Genomic DNA, 23,448 nt, shown 5'->3' on the forward strand with positions numbered 1-23,448 from the left:
AGAATACTAGGCAGGGCACCATGGCTCACACCTGTAATCCCAGCATTTTGGGAGGCCAACCGGGGGGGGTGGGGGGATCACCTGAGTTCAGGAGTTCGAGACCAGCCTGGCCAACAAGGTGAAACCCTGTCTCTACTAAAAATACAAAAATTAGCCGGGTGCAGTGGTGGGCACCTGTAATCCCAGCTACTCGAGAGGCTGAAGCAGGAGAATCGCTTCAAACCGGGAGGCGGGAAGTGGCAGTGAGCCGAGATCGAGCCACTGCACTCCAGCCTGGGTGGCAGAGTGAGACTCCATCTCAAAAAAAAAGAAGAAAAAATGAAGAATACTTTCTGTAAAGGGTATCAGTATGATATAACAAGAGAAACCACAATGGACAAAGGTGCTCAGGGATTTTTTTAGAGTAAATAGCAGGAACCAAATACTACAGGGAAGTCCTGTGGGATAATAAAGAAGGAAAACCTGAAATTTGAACATGAAGATGTAAATATAATTTCAGAGGTAAAACTGAGGCTTGAAAAACCTCCCAAAGTGTTGGGATTACAGGCATCAGCCACCACGCCCAGCCTGATAGACACTTTTAAATGGATCCGAAATTCCATGAACTCGACAAAGGAAGCCAAGTACACAGCATTTAAGTGAAGCCGAAAAGAAAAATTACGTAATTTTAAGATTTAATACAGTCTAGAAGATAAAATACTTTCTTAAAAACAGGTCAAAAAAAATAATAATAAAAAAATAAAAAAAAAAGGTCATAAAACTACTACAGAGGCAAAATAGGGTAATTAGAAAGCTTTAAATATCTAAACATTTGCAGAAGTCTTTTTGAGGATAATCTGGATTACTGTCCTTCTAGACTCATAAGAACAACAAAGAACTGATGGAGAAGAGCAAGTGTTAGAAATCTTGGGAGAAGGAGACCACATTTCCCTAGATTACAAAAGTAATCAAAATATAGCAGGCAGAATTAATTACCTCCAATTCTATAATTTATATTCACCCTTTTATTACAACACTTAACACACAGGGATATTTGTTTTATGGTTCTGCTTTTACTAGCTGTAAGCTAATAATGGAAATAGACTTGCTCATGGATCTTTTAATCTCTAGGACCTGTTATATTGCCTCACACATTGTAGGTGCTAAAAAAATCTGTAGGAAGAAGTTGGTAATAAAATAAAGGAAGAGAAGGCAATAGGCTTAGAGGAACAAGAGAACTATCTTCAAGACTTTGCTCAAATATCTCCTTCTTGGTAAGGAGCACCCTGACTGTCACCTCCCACCACTCACTGTGCTATACTATTGTTGTTTTCAATCACACTCATCTTTCATCTTACTGTATAATTCACTGGCTTATTTTGTTTGTTGTTTGTTGTCTGTTTCCCCTTGCTAGAATGTGAGCCTTAGGGGGCAAGGATCTTTGTTTTGTATACTAATGTGTCTGAAGTACTTAAGATAGTAGGTGCCTAAAAATTTTGTTAAATAAATGAAATATCTGACAGACTATCTTGTAGAAGAGGAATTAAACTTCTTGCATGTATGTCTGAAGGACACAAACTGGAAATGTGTTAAAGTTGCAGTTATACCGATCTGACTCAATAATTAGACTTGAGTAGTAGGAAAAGCTTAAAAATACAATCCTGACCTACATAATAAAAAATGAAATTGATTCTAATCTTTAAAAAGTAAGGGAAAGAGATATATAAGAAACCATTTTAGGCTGAGCAGGGAGCTTGCAATCACTACGTATTTTTAAATACCGAAGAATGAAAGAGAAACAGAGGGACATACAATGAAAGATTCAGGCAAATTATGAAGGGAAATGATGTAGAACTATAAGTACAATACCACAAAGGCTGAAGTCCAAATGACCTGCAGATTTTTTGTATACGTAGAAACACCAAAAACAAGGTAGAAGGAAAAGATAGGAAAACAGAAAGCTGTGGAGAAAGTAAAATGAAGTCTTTTAAATATTTTAAGGCTCCCCCATGAAAGAGGACTTTTTTACAATTACAGAAGGCACAGCTAGAACCAATTTCTGGATTTTACAGTGAGGTAATTTTTGACATCATAGTAGGAATAATTATTTATTAATTAAAACCATAAATCTTCATCACTGAAAATTGTTCAAGAAGAGTTTACAGGTAGAAATATTACACTGCATAAAATATTAAGTATTACCTCTTCTGTACTTTGGAATTTCACTGGCTGTTTGTTTGGAATGAGGGCCCTATACTTTGAGTCAGAGTGTTCTCTAGGAAAATTAAAGGAGATTCTTTTAAATTGAAAAAGGTATTTATGCAAAGAATTTATTCCTCTCCTGATCTCTACATACACATAACTCTTTTTTTAAATGTTGTTCTGGGACCCTTTTGAGAGTGCCATAAATCTACATAAAAATTCAGAAGGTGCATCCATGTTTGGCCCATAGACTTCTGGATTACTGTGTGGAAATGCAGTATCACAGGACCCTTCCATCTGACCTTTGCACAGTGGCAGTCTGCTCATTTCTTTTTCTAATTCAAGTTATATTTCTTTCACTGAAATTGACCTGTCAAGAACAGTGCTACATGGTATAACCTGAAGCAATATGTCCTAATATTTTCAATAAGGAGCTCAGTTCAATGATGTAGGAACAAAATGTATCTCTAACATAGACATTCTTGGGGTTGGGAGTAAGGTGATCGACTGCAATCTTATGTCTGTTGAAGTAAAACTTACATTATAGGCTTAAAACTTAAGAAAACTTTCCTCTTCATGTTGGACATTGTGCTACTTCAGATGAGGACCTAGATTTTAAAATCATTCGAAACTAGAGACATACAGCCAAAATCTAATTTATTTTATTACATTAACTCAACAAGATAACATGTTCTATATATTAGGCACTGGATGGGAAGAAAGTGTGCAGTAGGGAATAAAACAGAGTTTTTTTCTAATAAAGGTTAGAGCCGAGTAGGGGTGGGAAGAGAATAAAATATAAACAAAGACATTTATAAATATACCTTGGAATAATATTTATGAGAAAAAGAATAGGACACCACATGAAAAAATAAAATGGCCTTCTACTTTAGATTGGATTGCCAAGAAAGGCCTTATAGGAATGGGAAGTAAACCAATAACAAAAGATCATGAAGCAGAAAAGAATTTGGCCTGTTTGAGGCACAAAACAGTGTGATTTCAGTCTGGTGATCACCAGGGAGTACGACTTGTGATAAAATTAGACATACAGGTCCTCCGAGGTTATGCTACGTGTTTGTATTTTATTTTGATTGCAGAGAGAAGACATTGAAGGGTTTTTAAGGGGTTCGTGACATGACCCAGTGTGGAATTTTTTTTTTTTTTTTTTGAGACAGAGTTTCATTCTGTTGCCCCGACTAGAGTGCAGTGGCACGATGTTGGCTCACTGCAACCTCTGCCTCCTGGGTTTAAGTGATTTCTGGCTAATTTTTGTATTTTTGTTAGAGATGGGATTTCACCATGTTGGCCAGGCTGGTCTCAAACACCTGACCTCAAGTGATCCGCCCAACTCGGCCTCCCAAAGTGCTAGGATTACAGGCGTGAGCCACTGCGCATGACTGGATTATTTTTTAAAGATAGTCCTAGCTGCTTTATGAGGAATATCTTGGGGTAAGAGTGAAAGTATCTTGGAATAGGATTAAGAGAAATGGATAGTAATGAGATCCGTTTTAGAAGTAGGATTGACAGAATTTTATGATGATGATTGGACAAGAGGAGGCACACAGTAAGGGAAAGTAAGGAATAAAGGAGGATGTCCAGATTTTTTTTGTTTGAGCACTATTTGGCTGCTGATGTCATTTATTTAGAGAGGGAAAATAAGAAAAGAAGTAAATTTCTGTGGGAAAGAAATCGAGAGTAGATTGAGAAGTCTGTGAGTTATTCCAGTGGTGATGTCAAGTAGACAGCTCTGAGACTCAGATGAGAGATCTAAGCTAGATAATTACATTTGAGTAAATGGTTTTGGTTTTTAACACTGGAAATGAAATTATATCCTCTGGAGGGAATGTATAATAAGAGGGCCCAAAGTTAAACATGAAGGATGTGTTACAACAGGTGTTGGAGGTGTACATTTGATAGAAGAGGTGGAGTCAGCCAAGGGTTTTTTTAAGAGGATGCCACAGAAATAGGAAGAAAACTTACAAGAATGTAATCCTATGGAAGTCAAGATAAGATAATAATTTCAGATTAAAGAGTGTTCAACTCTGTGGAATGCTGCTCAGAGAGCCAATAAGATAAGGACCTGAAAGTCCCATTGGACATGACAACAAGCTGGTCATTGGAACCTTCTAAAGAACAGTTTTATTTTTATTATTTTTGTTGTTGTTTTACTCTTTCCTGAGTCTCTCACACACACACACGCATGTTTGTTCTTAACTAAAACTAAATCATGATTTCTTTACTCGAGAGAACAGTATACTCTGTTTATCTGATATTTGTGTACTTCACTAATTAGTAAGCTAGGTTTTAAAAGGTCTTATAAACCACTTCAGTAATTTAGTGCGATTATAGCTGAGTGGAACTCAGATTGAGTGACCTAAAAAAGTGAACACTCTCCTCATAAGAGATGACAATTTCACTATGCTACACAGACACATTGAGAACTGTGTTGAGACCTATGAGAAATGGTTGAGTATGGTTAGGGTGTGTTATAGCTCTCCGTCATGCATGCTGTCCCCTCTACCTGGAAGATCTTTAACTCAATTTTTTCTTTACCTGTAAACCCCTATTTATCCTTCAAGTCTCACAATCAAAGAAACTTTCTCAGAAAAGTCTTCTTCAGCTGGGTGCGGTGGCCCAACCCTGTAATCCCAGCACTTTGGGAGACGGATCACCTGAGGTCAGGAGTTCGAGACCAGCCTGGCCAACATGGTGAAACCCCATCTCTACTAAAAATACAAAAATTAGTCAGGCATTATGGCACATACCTGTAATCTCAGCTACTCAGGAGGCTGAGGCAGGAGAATCGCCTGAACCGGAAGGCAGAGGTTGCAGTGAGCCAAGATCATGCCCCTGCACTCCAGCCTGTAAAACAGAGTAAGATTCCATCTCAAAAAGAAAAGTCTTCTTCCTTCTCTGACTTTCCCAAATTCCTATCTAAATTAAGTCCTCACTCTCATTACACTTTGCAGTTTTCTTTCATGGTACTTAACAATAATTATGAGTTAATTTTTGTGACTATTTGTTAACGTCTGCCTACTCATTATGTTGTCAACTTTATGAGGAAAAGCACTTATTCCCGTTTGCTCATTATTTTGCTTTCAAGTTTAAGAAAGTGCCTGGGAAATAGTAGTGGTCAACTCATATCTGTTGAACAGATAGAAAAAAGTGAATGGGCTGGGCGCAGTGGCTGATGCCTTTAATCCCAGCACTTTCAGAGGCCAAGGCAGGTGGATAACGAGGTCAAGAGATCAAGACTTCATCCTGACCAACACAGTGAAACCCCGTCTCTACTAAAAATACAAAAATTAGTTGGGCATGGTGGCGCACGCCGGTAGTCCCTGCTACTCAGGAGGCTGAGGCAGGGGAATCGCTTGAACCCCAGAGGCGGAGGTTGTAGTGAGCCGAGATTGAGCCACTGTACTCCAGCCTGGCAACAGAGCGAGACTCTGCCTCAGAAAAAAAAAAAAAAAGAAGAAGAAGAGAAATAACCGCAAATAGAATAGCTTTTGGGTTTGTTAATTTGGTTACATTGTAGGCTGTAAATCATGGATCAAGACTTGTGGCTCCTTTGCAAATGTCTTTTCATAGTTTGTTGTCAAGTATGAGAAAGGAGATTGGGGTTTGAAATGTTATTCCATTAGAAAGTTGAGGTGCAGAAGGAGTTGCCAAGCAGAGGAATCCAAGTTATAAAGCAGTGGTCAAGGAGAAGCATTACAGCATTTTCCCTTAATTAGAATACATAACTGATTTGCCTCTCCTTGTAATTACTTGTATTTATTAGAGAGTTTCTGTTTTATACCACAAGTTTACCTCTTACTGAGACTGTTTTTCCTGGGTAATAGTCCTCTGTCTTGTTAGATATGAGCCACTCACCTTATTGTGGACATATAAATGAAGTAAATTATATGGAACCATTTTGAATTGGATTTTAGGAGGAAAACATATTTAATCTGTATTATTATTTCCTATTATAAAGTTTCATATCAACAAGACAGACAAACCCTTATTGAAAGATTTTTTTTTTTCTTTGAGACGGAGCCTCACTCTGTTGCCCAGGCTGGAGAGCAGTGGCAAGATCTCGGCTCACTGCAACCTCCACCTCTTGGGTTCAAGTGATTCTCCTGCCTCAGCCTCCCGAGTAGCTGGGATTACAGGTGCCCACCACCATGCCCAGCTAATTTTTGTATTTTTGGTAGAGACAGGGTTTCACCATGTTGGGCAGGCTGATCTCTAACTCCTGACCTCAAGTGGTCTGCCCATCTTGGCCTTCCAAAGTTACAGGTGTAAGCCACCATGCCAGGCCCGAGAGACACCTTTAACAGAGTATCTTAAGTGGGAATCAGCTGATGATGACTTGCTTAGATTGGTTCCTGAGTTGGCTACTTTGCCCACAGCCTTAACTGTTTACCAAATATACTGAGCTACAAATAGAACTACCTTCAGGCAACAGTCCACTTATACCCAATCTAGGTGATGTTTGACCTGGATCTGTATAACATGAATGTTTTCCCTGGGCTCTTTTTTTCCGATACGCTATTTAAAATCTTGCAATTTGTAATGCTTTGACAGACCCCTCACTCTTCTCTATTGCCTTTGGCCTTTAATAACTTTAGATGACTTTATTACAAATCTTATGTCTTCATACATAATAAAAAATAAAGTGTCTGCAATTTGAAAAGTCAACTAGACAGTTAAGCAAAAACATCTATGAAAAATGCCAAATTTTCTATTTTTATGTCAGCATATCAAGCAGTATAAGCAACTTATAACCATTTATATCCAACTAATATATGACTTAGTTGAACAAAGTGGTAATCAAAAGAAGTCTTTATTGCCATAAATGTTGTAATGAATACATGAAGCTTAGCTAGTAATTAAAAAAAGGAACAAGTAAGAACTAAACTTTAATTGTGGTTAAGGTAATTTTTTATTTTTCCATTCATACCTAATATTATTCTAGTCACACTGTGGTGTAAGGAGTAAATGAATAGTGAATGAATAAATAATGAATACGGAAAAGTGTAAATATGCAAACTTTTTACACATATTGCATAAAGTTATTGACATTGGTATCTGAAACAAAGTTTTTAGATATTGCTGTATATTTGTGTAGAATGCTTACTTACAGTCACAAAATCTCAAAGTGCTGTTCATCTCATAATGATATGAGAAGTTGCTAGGTGATGTTCATCTGGAATTTCAAGGAAATTATAATAGTCAGGAGACATTTCTTCTTTTCTCAAGTGTTTGAGGGTATTCTTCTAACATTGCCATGAAGACTTTGTATGAATTTATCACAAAACTGGAGCATTGCTTGGAACAGTGGAACAGAATGTGTGAGCAGGGAGTTTCTTAAACTTGGAAACTATCCTTGCCACTACCACTGCCCTAGGGAGACTGGGAAAAAGAGAAGCCCTCATGAGAAGCCCAAACTCTTGCCCATTTTCAAAGATCAAAAATAGGCATATATAGTAGTTATTATGGGCAGCGTAGAGAAACTTCCATTTTCAGTTTTCTTTGTCCCTATTTTCTGCCTACCAAACATCCTTCATAATGTTTGGTTTATGATTGATTATATTTCATTTTTGGAAATATACTTTAATGGGTGGCCAAATAGCAATGAATTGCAAATCTCATGAATATATATTTCCTATCTTGTCTGGGGGCTGAGTTGTTCATGTGATTTTGGCTGAACTCATACCCATATGCTGATTCCTAAAACTTTTTGAAGACATTCAGTGAGAGTTTTAGATTCCTGGTGATAGCTAAATAAAGATTTACATAAATATGCCATATAAGAAAACAGAACTAATCATGTTAAAAGTTCCTTGTTGTAATCCCAGCACTTTAGGAGGCTGAGGCAGGAGGGTCACTTGAGGCCAGGAAATCGAGACCAGCCTGGGCAACATGGTCTTATTATCATGATCAACAGTTCTTATTAGCAGTTTCATTGTCTAATTGTTGATCTCAGCAGAGTCTCTTCAGCTGTGTCACTTAGCAATTAAAGATTATGGATTATGGAGTCATAAGGCCTGGATTCAAATATTGGTTTTGCTACTTGTGACATTGGACAAATTTATTTGTAACACTGTGCCTCAAACTTCATGGGCTTATTCCTGATCTAATTTCTTAATAAGCTATGTGACCTTGAGCAAGAGACATCCTCAATATGCCTTGGTTTCCTCATCTATATAAAGAGTATAGTAATATCTCCCTCATAGGATTGTGTGTGTATTAAATGAGTGTATGTGCTGGTAAGTAAAGTTGTTGAGGAAAAAGCCCTGGCTTATAGTAAGTGGGATGTAAGTGTTAGCCACTATTCCACTAGAGTGTGAGCTTCATGAAGGTAGAGGAGGATTCTATCCATATTTGTTCACTGCTGTATCCCCAGTGACTAGAATAGTGCCTGGCATGTGGTAAGCACTCCACAAATATTTATTGAAGGAATATGCATCAATTTTCTTGTCTGTGAAATGAGAATAATGGGATTAACTACCTTATATAGTGTTTATGAAAATTAAATGAGGTAATGCATGTGAAGAACTAAAGTAACCTATTATCATCATCATTATTATAAAGGGCCATAATCAAAATTAGAATCCAGATATTTGTTCTTCCCCTGTATTATCTAGCTATGCTGCTTTTATAACTCATTATTTTGATCTTTAGAGTTTTTTCCCCTTCATTCCTGAGTCAAATCTTACTATTAGTTTTTAGCTTACTCAATAAGTTTATTTTCTTACTTCCATGGATATATTATCATAAATCTCATTGCAGAAATAATGAAAATACTAATCATTTAATCTTTCTTCTCATACTGTAAATATCTTTTTTTGGTTTTTTTTGTTTGTTTGTTTTTGGTTTTTTTTTTTTTTGAGACAGGGTCCTGCTTTGTTACCCAGGCTGGAGTGCAGTGGCATGAACATGGCTCACTGCAGCCTTGACCTCTAGGGCCGAAGTGATCCTCCCGCCTCAGCCCCCCAAGTAGCTGGGACTACAGGCACGCACCACCACACCTGGCTAATTTTTGTATTTTTTGTAGAGATAGGGTTTCACCATGTTGCCCAGACTGGTCTTGAGCTCCTGAGCTCAGGCAATCCACCCACCTCAGCCTCCCAAAATGCTGGGACTACAGGCCTGAGCTGATGTGTCCAGCTTGCAAATGCTTTTTGACCTCATCAATTTTTATGAAAGTTTCGGGTTGACCAGCTGCTGAAGTATTATATCTGCTCTTCACTCTTGAAAACTGCTGAGTAAAAACCAAAAATACTTTTGACAACTGAAATCACAAAAGCTTAAAATTTATTTGTACTATATTGACATAAAACTGGGAATGGAAGAAAAGATTCTATATTTTGGATTTCATATTCACATCAAGGGTAATTTCTTAAGACTATTAAATACCTTTAGCAATTTGAAGTCAGTTTAAAAATATCAACTTCAGGGATTTATCTCTCGTGACTTAAATGCAAGGATATTATATTACAGCAAAAAATAAAAATAAAGTAAAATAATTTAGGATCCTGAGAGTTGGTTTTTAATAAACCAAACCAAAATATATCCACAAATATTCCTATTTAGCATAAAGACACTTGTATGTAAGGAATTAAGTCACAGTCACAGGTAATTGATAGCAGTTGTGAAAACTAATATCGTATTAATCTTCACAACTGATGAATCCTCCTATTACCAAGAACAAGTGTATATCAAGAGGAAAGAGGTTAGTTCAGTCTGCAGCATGATTTATAACTTTTCCTGAGAAATTCCCGTCTCTCTCAGCAACTAGCCTTTTCTGAGTTGACTGGAAAACACTTAAATAGTGATGGAAGTAGCCATTCGTTTTTCTACTTCTTTTTAGCATAGCCACTTCTGAGCCTTACTGCTTTTTTTTTCCCATTACTTCCCAGAGGGACTTTCTTTCTCTTCCCTTCCCTTGGTATTAGCCAGCAGTTTGCATTCTCCTCATCATCAACTGCATTAGTGGTCCCCAACATTTTTGGCAACAGGAAACAGTTCTGTGGAAGACAATTTTTCCACAGACCAGGAGCAAGGGATGGTTTCAGGATGATTCAAGGGCATTACATTTATTGTGCACTTTATTTCTATTATTATTACATTGTTGTATATAATGAAATAATTATACAACTCACCATAATATAGAATCAGTGGGAGCCCTGAGCTTGTTTTCCTGTAACTAGACAGTCCTATCTGGGGGTGATGGGAGACAGTGACAGATCATCAAGCATTAGATTCTATAAGGAGTGCACAATCTAGATCCCTCACGTGAGCATTTAAAATAAGGTTCACACTCCTGTGAGGCAGAGCTCAGGTGGTAATGCAAGCAATGGGGAGCAGCTGTAAATACAGAACAGATGAAGCTTTGCTCACTCACATGCCACTGCTCACCTCCTACTGTGTGGCTCGGGGTAGGTTGGGGACCCCTGGCTTACATCATTTGTAGCATAGAAAAGGGGCAGGCTGCCACAGATGTAACCATGTTCCTGATGGAACTAATCCATGGTCTAGACATGATAGAGCTACTTCACGTAACAACCTTTCTGAGTATTTACTTAAGTGATCAAACCTCTATTTCAGGAATAAACTAATTTCACGTAATTTAAAACTCTGGTGATTTTTTAAAAACTATTACAAAAAGTGATACATAAATGACATGTAACTTTCTAGCCCTGTTAGAATTGATGGGACTTAAATACATATATGGCTATTTAATATTAATGTTTTTATTTTTAAAAAGATTATGGATTTAACATTGGTATATAGTTTGAGTAATCACTATGGTTTTACAGATGTATTGTCCATATTTATTTTGGACAAAGTAACTTACTGCACAGTTAAAATCATATTTATAATCTATGATTTATGAAAGTATATGTGGTATAAGATATCTGTAATATGATGTACAGGACACTGAACCTGAAATCAGGAACCCTGAGTTTGAGTCTTGCTCTGCCACTTTCTAGTTAAGCAAGTCATTTAATGTTGACTTATTGTCTTATCTATAAAGAGATAATAATGATGACATTCTGTCAGGATTGATGTAAGAATTAAGCGGCGTAATTACTATGTTTTATTAACTCTAAAGTACAACATATCTATAAAAATGTGAGTACACACTTGTCAAATAGGATACTATGATAGTTTATCCAAGTTATATCTGTTTATCTTTTCTTCAAAAAGATGATTTTTATGTTTAATAGTGCAGTCTTTTTTCAAGGGCATGTTTTGCTTTCAGATGACAATTTATTGTGTATATTTGTGACTCACTTTTTCTCTATAGATTAATGATAAAGTTATAAATAATTTGAAATACTGGATGATAATGATTCTGGAATTACACTTAGTTTTATGTAATAAAACTATATAGTGGCCCATTACTTGAGAACTACATCCAAAACTACATATACTACTTGTATATTCTGATGTGAAGGAAGGACATTTTCAATCTTTTATCAGTAGTTTATTTTTATGTAAATTTTTAAATTCCTTAGGGGGTGACAGTACTTAGAATGGAATTAAGGAATAATAAATCAACCTATTAAAAATATATAAACCAGAAATATTATTTAGATAATGTTATACATAGGAAAACAATTGAACATAAAATTTTTTTTTAAAGTAGAATTCTACATTTTCTCAATAATTTCAGTATATTCCACAAGTTGTCATTCAAGACTAGAAGTCTCTGGCCATTATTGAAGGTCTGTGTCTCTGGTACCTCTGTGCCAACACTCTTTCCTTAAAGCTTTCTTCCCCTAAATAAGATTATTTTCTTCCTTCTCTTTCATTCTTTCTACTCTACCTTGTGCCATTCTTCTGTCACTCATCTATATCTGTAAGATCCTAGGAAAAAATATTAAAAAGCTTCCCAGGACAACCTTGTTCTGAAACTGCAAGAGGGAAGTGGTGGTCATGTAGTAGACACATCTAGACTATTCCAGACTAACTTTTTCTTGGTTCATGAAACCAGGTTATTAACACAGACAAGGCAGGGCCCAGGCAACTCAGGCATAACCACTGATTCCATTCTCAGACTCCCCATCCCCAGGCAGTCACTAGCAGAAACCCAAGAAATCTTTTTCCAAAATGACTTTCATCCAGCATTGTGATGTCCCTGAGTGCCAAAATAAAAGTTTTCCATGCATCCCCAGCCAACTTATTTTATTTTATTTTATTTTATTTTTGAGACACAATCCCACTCTGTCACCCAGGCTGGAGTGCAGTGAGACCATCATTGCTCACTACAGCCTCAACCTTGCAGGCTTAATTAAGCCTTTGTCCTACCTTAGCCTCCTGAGTAGCTGAGACTACAGGCGTGACCACCACACCTGGCTAAATTTTTACTTTTAATTTTTTCTTTTTTTTTTTTATTCTTATTTGCTTTATTTTGCTTCTCCTCCTCCTCTTCTTCCTTATTTTGTTTTCTTTTTTTTTTCTTTTTTTCTCTTTTTTTAAATTATACTTTAAGTTTTAGGGTACATGTGCACAATGTGCAGGTTAGTTACATATGTATACATGTGCCATGCTGGTGTGCTGCACCCATTAACTCATCATTTAGCATTAGGTATATCTCCTAATGCTATCCCTCCCCCGTCCTCCCACCCCACAACAGTCCCAAGAGTGTGATGTTCCCCTTCCTGTGTCCATGTGTTCTCATTGTTCAGTTCCCACCTATGAGTGAGAACATGCGGTGTTTGGTTTTTTGTCCTTGCGATAGTTTACTGAGAATGATGATTTCCAATTTCATCCATGTCCCTACAAAGGACATGAACTCATCATTTTTTATGGCTGCATAGTATTCCATGGTGTATATGTGCCACATTTTCTTAATCCAGTCTATCATTGTTGGACATTTGAGTTGGTTCCAAGTTTTTGCTATTGTGAATAGTGCCGCAATAAACATATGTGTGAATGAGGTTTCACTGTGTTGCCCAGGCTGGTCTCAAACTTCTGAGCTCAAGTGATCCTCCCACCTCAGCCTCCCAAAGTGCTGGGATTGCAGGCATGAGCCACCTGAGCTCAGCTTGCCAATTTATTTCTTTAAGATTCTCTGCTCAATCTCTCTTCCTTGATACCTTCCCCCAATCTAAAGTTAAGGATGTCCAGTCAAAAGTACTCAAATTTTTCTAACCAAGTAACTTAATCTTTAGGAGAGTCTGACTGGTTGGTAAACTTCCCCATTTCTCCGAACATAATTAGATTTGTATGGTAACAGCTGTTTCCTCTTAAATATAAATATATTTTCTATATTTGTTTTACCCTTTAATCTTAATTTTCTCTTATATATTTTATTACATTAGATTCATGTTTTTAAACTTTTTCAAAAGTGAGAAACACATTTTACATCACAGCTCAATACATACGTGCACACACACATAAACATACATATTCATAAAACAATAGTGCAATTGATGCACTAACCATGTGGGCTGAACTCTGATACTGTATTTTATTTTTTTAGTTCTAATCAAAACTTAATAAGTTATTTTCATGACTCACTTGTGACCCACAGTTTAAAAAAAATTAGGTGACTTTTAATAAAGTCCTTGCAGTTTCTAAAATTCTATGATTCTTATAATGAAAATCTCATTTAATAAAATTTTCTGGTCTCTGAATAAAAGTGATATGGTTTGAAAAAGTATTCATAGAGTTCTCTGGTTTTATCAATGTTGTTTTGAAATGCTGATATTTGAGGAAGATAAATAATGAAAAGAAAATTGGACTAACAGAGTTGTAGGAACATTAATGAGAAAGGACAAGTCTATCAGGAAAACAAAAGCAATAAATCTGGATGAGCCTAAGTCTAAACAGCTAAAGTTGTTACTTTTTCTTACCATGGAACTCTTATTTATACTGAAAGTTTCCTAATTTTAAGTGTATTTAAAAGGATTATTACTTGTATGCATTTTTCATACCTTCTAAATTGTGATGTGCAATGGACAAAGTCCTTATCATACCTAGAAGGCTCTGCATGACCTGTGTCTTTCTCTGACTCTGTCTCTCTGTCGTTCATTCCTTCCCACTCACTCCAACTGCCCTGGCCTGTCTGCTGTTCTGTAGTCACATCAGGACATCACACCTCAGGGCCTTTGCACTAGAGGTTCTCTCTGCCTCAAACTTACTCTCTTCCTGGAATATCTTACTAGCCACTTCCTCAAGTTCTTCATACCTCTGTTCAAATGTCGTACTGTCAGTGAGAACCCACCCTGACAACTCTTTTTGAATTGCAGTGTCCCATACCCCTTAACTTAATTTTTTATTTGCATTCATCTCCTTTTTAGCACTATATAATTTACTGATTTGTTCTGTCTCTCCCCTGCAACTAAAATGTAAGCTTCATGAGAGCAGGGATTTTTTAGCTGCTTTGATCACTGTTGCATCATATAAACATCTACCATAGTACCTGGCATATACTAGGAGCTCAATTAATATTAATTGAATGAGTATTTGAATCTTTCAGCATATCAAGCAAGTAACTTGTACATATATACTATCTAGGAACTATTTATTGAATAAATGAACCATTTTAGATTGTATAATTTACATTTTACGTTGAAATCCCCTATTACACACGCCCAGTGATCATGTTTGACAGGGTCAGGACTGAATAGTACCCTACCTTCCCACCTCCCTAGATTGGGAAGCAGAGGTGGGATGACTTGTCTCAGGTTACAAGAAGTAAGGCAGTCATCTGACTCCTGGGAAAATGGAATTGAAGTTGCTTTAGGTTCCGGGATAGAGATGTGCAGTTTGCAGACTGCATCACGTAATGTTGCTTATAAACTACTTTGCTCTAGTATGTTTGTGTTGTTTCCAAATTTATGTTAACAGGTTGTTATACCTTTTGCTTAGATGTTAAGCCGTACAATGTTGTCATTCTTAGCCATACTGGGTAGATAATTTAATTTAGAGAAAGAAGGCAATAAAAATTCCTAAAGTTGATAGACATCATTGTGCTTTTCGGTGCTGGTGTTTATCGGTTCTTGATTTCTTTAGTTCACTTTTTATCATTTTTATCATTTTAACAAAGAGAGTAAAAGAAAAAGCTTTAATTGTTGGTTTTCGATGAACTTGGTAAAAATTGAGGAGCCTTTGTGTCATGACTTGAAGAAAATTTCAATATTTTTTGCCTGTGTTGGGAAAGTGACTACCAGAAATTTACCTGTTTACTCATCTGAGATGCCTAACTCACTGCATCTAATTAGTCACCACTCCCTGGCCTTAACCTCGCGGAGGGAAGAGGAAACAGCGGGAGCTACTTGGAGCAGCTTCCTGGGACCTGAGGCGCGCGCCCCGTAGCCACCAGCCCGCCGAGGTGCAGCCGCGCCGCCACCTCCCCCTCCGGCCGCTGATTGGCGGGGACCGCAGCATCAGCGGCATCTCCCTGCGCGGGGAGGGCAGCGAGACTCCAGCAGCTCCAGCCTCCAGGATTCTCAGATAACTCCCGGGCAAGACCTCGGACGTTCACTGAGAGCAGCCGCTCCGCCCGCCACCGCCTCCATCTCCTCCTCTGGACCCCTCTCCAATAAAGTGGAGGTCCCGGCGGCCAGGAAAGCCACGTCTCCTCCGGGCTGGGTCAGGGAGGCAGGGGCCAGAGCCTCAGGGTCCGGTGGCACCAACCTGGCTTCTGGCCCACTGGTCCCGGAACCGCTGAGGACGCCGCGCCCCAGCCGCCAAGACGCCGCGTATTTTGTACCGCGGGAAAAGCGGGTCCTCGTCCAAGATGGGCCGGCAGGGCTTGGGGGGTGCCAGCGCTGCAGGGCGCTCCATGCAGCGCTCCCAGAGCCGGAGCAGCCTGTCTGCCTCCTTCGAGGCACTGGCCGGCTACTTTCCCTGCATGAACTCCCTGGAGGAGGAAGAAGGAGGTGAGACACCCCTTTCCCCATAGTTGGTGTCTCTATCTGTTTAGAAAGTCGGTGGCTGGAGGGTTGGCCGGGGCAGAGAGAACTCCACGTAGCAGTGTCCCAGCCCCTCTGCTCTCCGGGACTGTGCCGGGGGCGAGAGCCCTAGAGCACGTCAGCTGAGCAGAGAAGTTGTTTCTTGGTTATTTGGAGAGCTCCACAGGCGCCGACTTGGGAAAAGGCTCTCCTAGTGGAGTTGTATTACAAGTGCTTGGAAGTTGAAAGAGAATGTAAACTGGTGGGAGGCAAGGCGGCGCCTCTTGGGTGCACCCCACTCTGTTTTGGTTTACTCTTCGCAGTCCGGGTATTAGCATTTGGCCTGGAGAACAGAAATACTTGAAAACTAAAGGGAAATGCAGCAGCAAAACTTTGAAACAGGAATCTCAGCCTATGAAAACCCAAGATCGGATGAGGGGAAGGGGTTACACAGTGGACAAACAGGTAGAGGGTTGCTAGTACCGAAGGTGAGTTTGTGCTCAAGGCACAGTCTCTGGTGTTTCAGCAATGCCATTGTAATTAAGCTAATGAAAAACACGAGGAGGAGGACTCGCTGTTTTAAACTTTTCACCAGTTGGTTTGGAGTCCGTAAAGTTTTGAATAACATAACATGTATTTTCTTCATGAACTTTCATGTAAGATTTAACAACTAACACTGAAAATACAATTTGTAAATCAAAATGATAACTGACTGGTAAATAGTAAGTAGTGTCCCAACGTTTGATATATTTATTAATTTACTGATACACTAGTTGCAAACTGTGTTCATTTTTAGATGTATATCCGGAGTAGGTTAGTTATCATGATGTTAACTCTATTTTTGTAAATAACAAGGTTGGTTTTGCTTTTATCCCGAAACAATCAATGACCTCTTATTAGGACGTCTGTAGTGAGCCCTGATTTAAAAGAGATTGCCTGTTCTAAAAACAGATTGAAATAATTTTTTAATGCTATTTTTCCTGATAGGGGAGGGGGAAAAGTAGAAGATGGAGGATTGGTAATATGTCTGGAAAGTTGTCTTCAAACTAATTTATTAGCTAGAGCTATCCAAGTTTCTTCTAGGTTATTGTTGCAATATCAGTTGGATATAAATCAATATAGATTTAACAGCAGGGGACTTCCCTATATAAACATGATTTAATTTCCATACTAGTCATTTTCTGTTTTTGTTTGTACGTTTATATTTCAGTTGCTTCCTATAATTAAATATTTAAAATTCTAGGAAATGTAAACAAGTCAAGAAGTAAATTAAACTGAGTAAATGAATGATCATAATTGTAGCTAAAACTTTTAGTACTTATTATTAGTCCGGCACTGTTCTACACTTGACGCGTATTCTTTTAGGCCCACAACAACCTTATGAAGCAGTACTTTTGTTATCCTCGTTTCACAAATGAGAAGACTGAGGCAGGGAGAGAGTTCCGAAATTTGCCCAGGGTCACCAAGATGGTAGGTAATAGAGCCAGCGTTTGAACCCAGGCATTCAGCAACACAACCTATTCATTCAGCTCCCAAGCTATACTAGATTATTATTTTCTTATATTTGACCACATTCACATACCTAGTAAGTGATGAGGCTAGAATTTAACCACTTGTGCCTGAAAATACATATTTAAATAAAACATAGGTTATTATGGACTCATTTCCCAAATTTTTATTTTTACACCAAGTCTTCAGTCTTGAGTTTGCTTCAGATAAGGTATCATCCTTTTTCTTTAAATTATGATTAGGATTGTTGAGTTTACAAAATATCATTCCAAAAACCTTTTTGAGACAAGAAAAATGTATATAAATATGAAATTATTTCAATATTTGAAGTACGTTTGCTTAACTATGGCTCACACAGACTAATCCCAAAGGAAATTCCTACGTCTACACATGGAAATTGGAACAGATTTCTGTCCCATAATATGGCTTCTTAAGTTGCCAAGACAAAATGTTTTATATGGGAAACAGCGTTTTTAAAGTTAACCATACAGTTCTCTACTACTAACTAGAGAGGAGACACTCTCCATAAATTAGAGGTTTTTCCATTGGCTTACAGTCATTTTTACAGCCACGAGTAGAAATCTTAACTTTTTTCTTTGATTTTGTGATTCTCTTAACACCTTTGAAAGTCCTGGGATTTTTAAAGATATTTCAACATACCCTGCAGGATTGTAAAAGTTAGAAATCATTGGCCTAAAGCAGTGCTTCTCTACTTCCTTTTTTTTCTTTTGAGACACCCACACAGGATACGTGAAGGTCATGTGGTTAACATATTCAGGATTATGTTACTATTGTCATAACTGTGAGACTCATTCTTTTATATATTATATATTCATTTATAAAGAAAGTAAATCCATCCCACCGTATGATTTTCACACTGGTTAATAGCAACTTGTCTAAAGAGCATGGATCTACTAACCAGTGTGATTTAACCAGTGTGATTTGACTAAAGTAACCAATCAGTTCAGTAAGCCAGTCTGATTTTAAAGCTAGTCTTTTTTTTATTCTTTTCAGAAAGAGTGCAATAGCTAAATAATTTCAAGTATACCCTGTCTTCCAGTTCCATATTCACATTTTATTCTTGTACAGCGTGTCGAGTTTCCATTCTACACAAAAAGTGCCAAGAAGTCTACAGAGAGATCATATTCTTTTCATTCATCCACTCATTCATTCATTCAAAAATATTTATTGAGGGTATTTGATGTGTTAGAAGCAATGAGTCTCTAATGAATTAGGTAGATATGCTCCTTTCCCTCTTAGAGCTTACAGCCTAACGGAGATAAGTAGACATTAATAGAAATAACTACATAATTATAACTGTGACAGGTGTTAGGAAGGTAAAAGGCAGAGTGCAACAAGAAATTATAAGAAAGCATAATTTAGGAGTTAGAGAAGGGTGCCCTGAGAAAGTGAGGATTAAACATTGATTCAGGTGTCAATGATAACTCTGTTTCTCATGAACCAAGCCAGTATCAGCAGCCTCCCACACACCTTTGAAAAGAATTTTCCTGGAGCCCACAATTAATAAGTGGTGGAGTTAAGATATAAACCCAAAATCTGTCTTTGAAATTTATAATCTAATTACTCTATGTGTTGCTTCTTCATTATTATATGACATTTCCTTTTAATATGCTATGGTCTTGAAAACCAAGTACAATAATAAAAGTTTCCATTCATTGTGCACTTTCTATGTGCCACATTCCTTTAATTTCATGATAATTTTTCAAGGATGTTACTATTTTCCTCATTTTACACATTTGAAAACCAAAACTCAGAGAAGCTAAACAACTTGCCCCGAGATCATAAATCTCAATGAAGCTTACTTCAGTGAGGATGAAAGGGACATTCCCATAAACAAAATAAATTAAGATTGTTGATGGTCTTTGTGGAATCGTTTTTGTATACTTGGAGCTCTTTTTTTTTTTTTTTTGCATCCTTTTCCCTGGTGTATTCCAGGTAGATGCTCTCCAAATCTCTGAGGTTTTTTTTTTTTTTAAGTGAAAGTAGTAATAGTACCTTACATGTTATTTTAACAGTTTATAAATTATGTTTACTTATTTTATCACTGAACCCTTTGAGATAAGAATTATTTTCACTATATAAACTACTTGGCCTCGACACTGAGTCCACCTCTCTAATGTAGGATATTACTATGTGTAGAGTTTTCAAACATTAGAGGCAATTATAAGAAAGAAGGAACTATTTCAAGGAAATGTTACCATTCCTAATAAGAGAAGCAGCCCCACAACTTCTCACCCATAGATCCGAGGGCAAATGATTATGGCCCTATAATGTAGGAAAATGGCACATTTTCTAATACTTGGGGAATCTGGTTTCTCAGAAGCTATTTTAATGTTACATGTGGCCCTGGGTTAGTGATTCTTGTTTAATTATGTCCATATGTGATGAATTTGGCCTGCCTGATTTTATGATCTGCCACCTTTGTTTCAAATATAGTTTGGCAATCATACAGAAGAGATCCTATCAGCTTAATACTATAAAACTGAATAAATTAACTCATCTGACTTCTTTTACATCCCACTAGCTTAAAAATAAATTATAGGAAAACCATCTAAGAAATAAGAATAGCTTTAAAATCACCAGAAAACTAAGGAAAGAGTCTTTGCATGTGATAGCGAAGCTTGAGGAATTAAAATAAAATTGACTAAATAAACTGGAATAAAAAGACATATTTAACTCAGCCTCACTCTTTGTGGTTTTTTGTCTGTTTGTTTGTTGTTGTTTTTTTTGAGACAGAGTCTTGCTCTGTCGCCCAGGCTGGAGTGCAGTGGTGCGATCTCGGCTCACTGCAAGCTCCGCCTCGCAGGTTCACGCCATTCTCCTGCCTCAGCCTCCAAAGTAGCTGGGACTACAGGCATGTGCCACCACGCCTGGCTAATTTTTTGTGTATTTAGTAGAGACGGGGTTTCACCGTGTTAGCCAGGGTGGTCTCAATCTCCTGACCTCATGATCCGCCCATCTCGACCTCCCAAAGTGCTGAGATTACAGGCGTGAGCCACCATGCCCGGCCTAGCCTCACTCTTTAAGAGGTTTATTCACCCAGCAAAAAGAGTGTAAAGAGACATATCTTATTCTAGTCTTTGTGTATAGTAAATAATATACTTAATTCTTAATAATCAGTCCCATTTGATTAAAATAGTTTAGAAATTTGCCCTTACTCCATTGAAATAAGAAAAATTCTTCATACATTTAAATGTAATCCTCTTAAAGTGCAAACATCATACCTAGCACAGTGATATTCAGTGTCTATTAATAATTAACAGTATATAGTTCCACCATTCTTTTCACGCTGAATATCAGTATAACTGACTGCCATCCTTCCATTATATTTATACTGTTTAAAAATGTAACATGTGATAGAGACTTTTTTAAATGCAGTGGTCATAGTTTTTACACATCTTCATGAAGCCAACCTTGGAGGCAGAACATGGATAGACAGTTATAGGCTACTATGGATCTTCTTATAGGGGATATTATTTTTTCTAGATTATGTGTAATAAATCATTCCATAAATGAGTTTATACCATATTCAAAAATAGCACAATATTTTTATGTTAGATTTACATTATAACAGACAAAGTGAAGCAAAAGATTTTGGAATTAATAAAAGTAAATTGAGTAACAGTTCCACTCAATGCCTATCAAATATTACCTTTTTCATATAAGATTCAGAATCTTTCACCACCATGTGTCCAAATAGTATCTTTAATTTAAAACTTTAATAGACTGAGTTCTACGAAGGAAAAAACCCTTTAATATGAAAGTAAAATTAAACCTCAATTTGCTTTCATCCTTTAACAGGTTCGCTACAAGTAACAGGAATGAGTTTCCCTGTAGAAACATGTTATATATAATGACTTATGAAGGAAACCCACTAGAAAGTCATAATAACAGCATCCCGTTTCTTCCAAGGACTGTGTTTTAATGTAAATGTTCTCTGCTGTTATTACATAGGCCCCTATTTATGGATCAGACAAGATCATTCTGTATATTTGTTCTCTTTCATATTGAAATGTTTTTGATTGGGGAGGAGGGAGATTTACCTAATGCTGTGTATATATAATATTATTTGAACAAGTAGAAAACAAACACAAAAATGATAGTATCATTCTAGTTTGGAAGTATCAGTCTTTAAATGAAAACAGGGTATTTATTGTAATGTAAATCATGCTTTATGCAAAGATAATTTACCAAACCCATGAGCAGAAATCCCACCAGGCCTCACGTGGACCTAAACTGGGAGCCAGAAGGCTGTTGGGAACCCATGAGCATTCTTTTCCAATTTCTTGCCGTTGATTCCGTCTTTGCATGGCTGCTTTTTTCTTTCTTAGCAGCTGGCTCTCTCCCTTGCTCTGTTACCCAGACCATGTGGCCTATGGAAAATGGCAGCCTATGGCATCCAAGTTCACCTGTCACAGTTCTGCCCACACTGCATATTTCTGTCGTTCTCAGTCCCATTTCCAAATTCCCAAAGAAGAAATTTCACTTACCCAGTTTGGTCCATCCCAATACAGCCAGAAGGCAAGGCCATGTATGTATAAATTTAGTCACCAAAAATGCATTTCTGTGGGCAACTAAGAAGGGAAGTGGTTATTGTGAGCTTCGTAGACATCACCAAAGGTGTCTGCTTTTGTCTGGATCATCAAGAACAAAGGATTTGAAGTACCATTTTTTAAAATTTAGATTTTGTGCCGGCATGCTGGCTCACACCTGTAATCCCAGCACTTTGGGAGGCTGAGATGGGCAGATCACCTGAGGTCGGGAGTTTGAGACCAGCCTGACCAACATGGAGAAACCCCGTCTCTACTAAAAATACAAAATCAGCCAGGCTTGGTGGCGCATGCCTGTAATCCCAAGTACTCAGGAGGCTGAGGCAGGAGAATCTCTTGAACCCAGGAGGTGGAGATTGGGGTGGGCTGAGATCGCTCCATTGCACTCCAGCCTGGGCAACGAGAGCAAAACTCCATCCCAAAAAAAAAAAAAAAAAAAAATACGTTTTGTTTAAATGAGACTAAAAGGAAAGGAAATTTTATTTTAGCCACTTAAAAATAAAATTATCAGCTGGGCGCGGTGGCTCACGCTTGTGATCTCAGCACTTTGGGAGGCCGAGCCAGGTGGATCGCCTGAGGTTAGGAATTCACAACCAGCATGGGCAACATGGTGAAATCCTGTCTCTACTAAAAACACAAAAATTAGTCGGGCATGTTGGCAGGCTTCTGTAATCCCAGCTACTCAGGAGGCTGAGGCATGAGAATCGCTTGAACCCTGGAGGCGGAAGTTGCAGTGAGCCAAGATGGAGCCACTGCACTCCAGCCTGGGCGACAAAGTGAGACTCTGTCTCAAAAAAATAAAAATGAAATAAAATAAAATAAAATTATCTGTTGTTCCCTTATTATTCCTGTAAATCACAGGCCGGAAAGAAACATGCATCAGTGAAGTAGGACGGGAATAAAACGAAAGGGAAAAGACAAGGACTCAAAGAGCTGGAGAAAGCTTACCTATCTATAAAAGAAGGATTAATAGTCAGTTCTAGCTAATTAATGCCAGACTGAATGTCAGCCCAAGGTTGGAAAATTTACTCTTTTTTTTTTTCCTGAAGGAAAGCTATAAATCTGGTTGTTTACTTAAAATTTTATATTTTAAAATGTTGGCACATGAATAAAAACTTTCAAACATTATTTGGGCCAAACAAAACACACTTATTGACCACATGTGGCCTGACATTTAAGACCAACGTTTTGCAACTTCTGCCAAGGAAATGCTTCATTCCCAACTTTTCTCAGTTCTCTTTTTTCTTTCCCATTCTCGTTGTCACCTTGGTAGTTTGAGACACGTGAGCTTA

The 23,448-nt window shown here is 37.7% G+C and overlaps 1 protein-coding gene across 49 annotated transcripts in view; it reads left to right on the forward strand.

Moving 5' to 3' along the window:
• Positions 1-23,448, forward strand: part of RIMS2 (regulating synaptic membrane exocytosis 2) — a 773,441-nt gene that overhangs the window by 726,507 nt on the left and 23,486 nt on the right. Inside the window, exon 1 of one of the 49 annotated variants that reach the window (XM_009244012.4) lies at positions 14,731-16,064. The exons of the other annotated variants lie outside the window; for them this stretch is intronic. Within the exon in view, the coding sequence (XP_009242287.1) occupies positions 15,923-16,064 (142 nt within the window). The 5' untranslated portion in view covers positions 14,731-15,922. Of the gene's footprint in view, positions 1-14,730; positions 16,065-23,448 lie in introns of those variants that run through there. 49 annotated transcript variants of the gene reach the window in all.

Source organism: Pongo abelii, chromosome 7, assembly GCF_028885655.2.
Source record: "Pongo abelii isolate AG06213 chromosome 7, NHGRI_mPonAbe1-v2.0_pri, whole genome shotgun sequence".
Lineage (NCBI taxonomy): Eukaryota > Metazoa > Chordata > Mammalia > Primates > Hominidae > Pongo > Pongo abelii.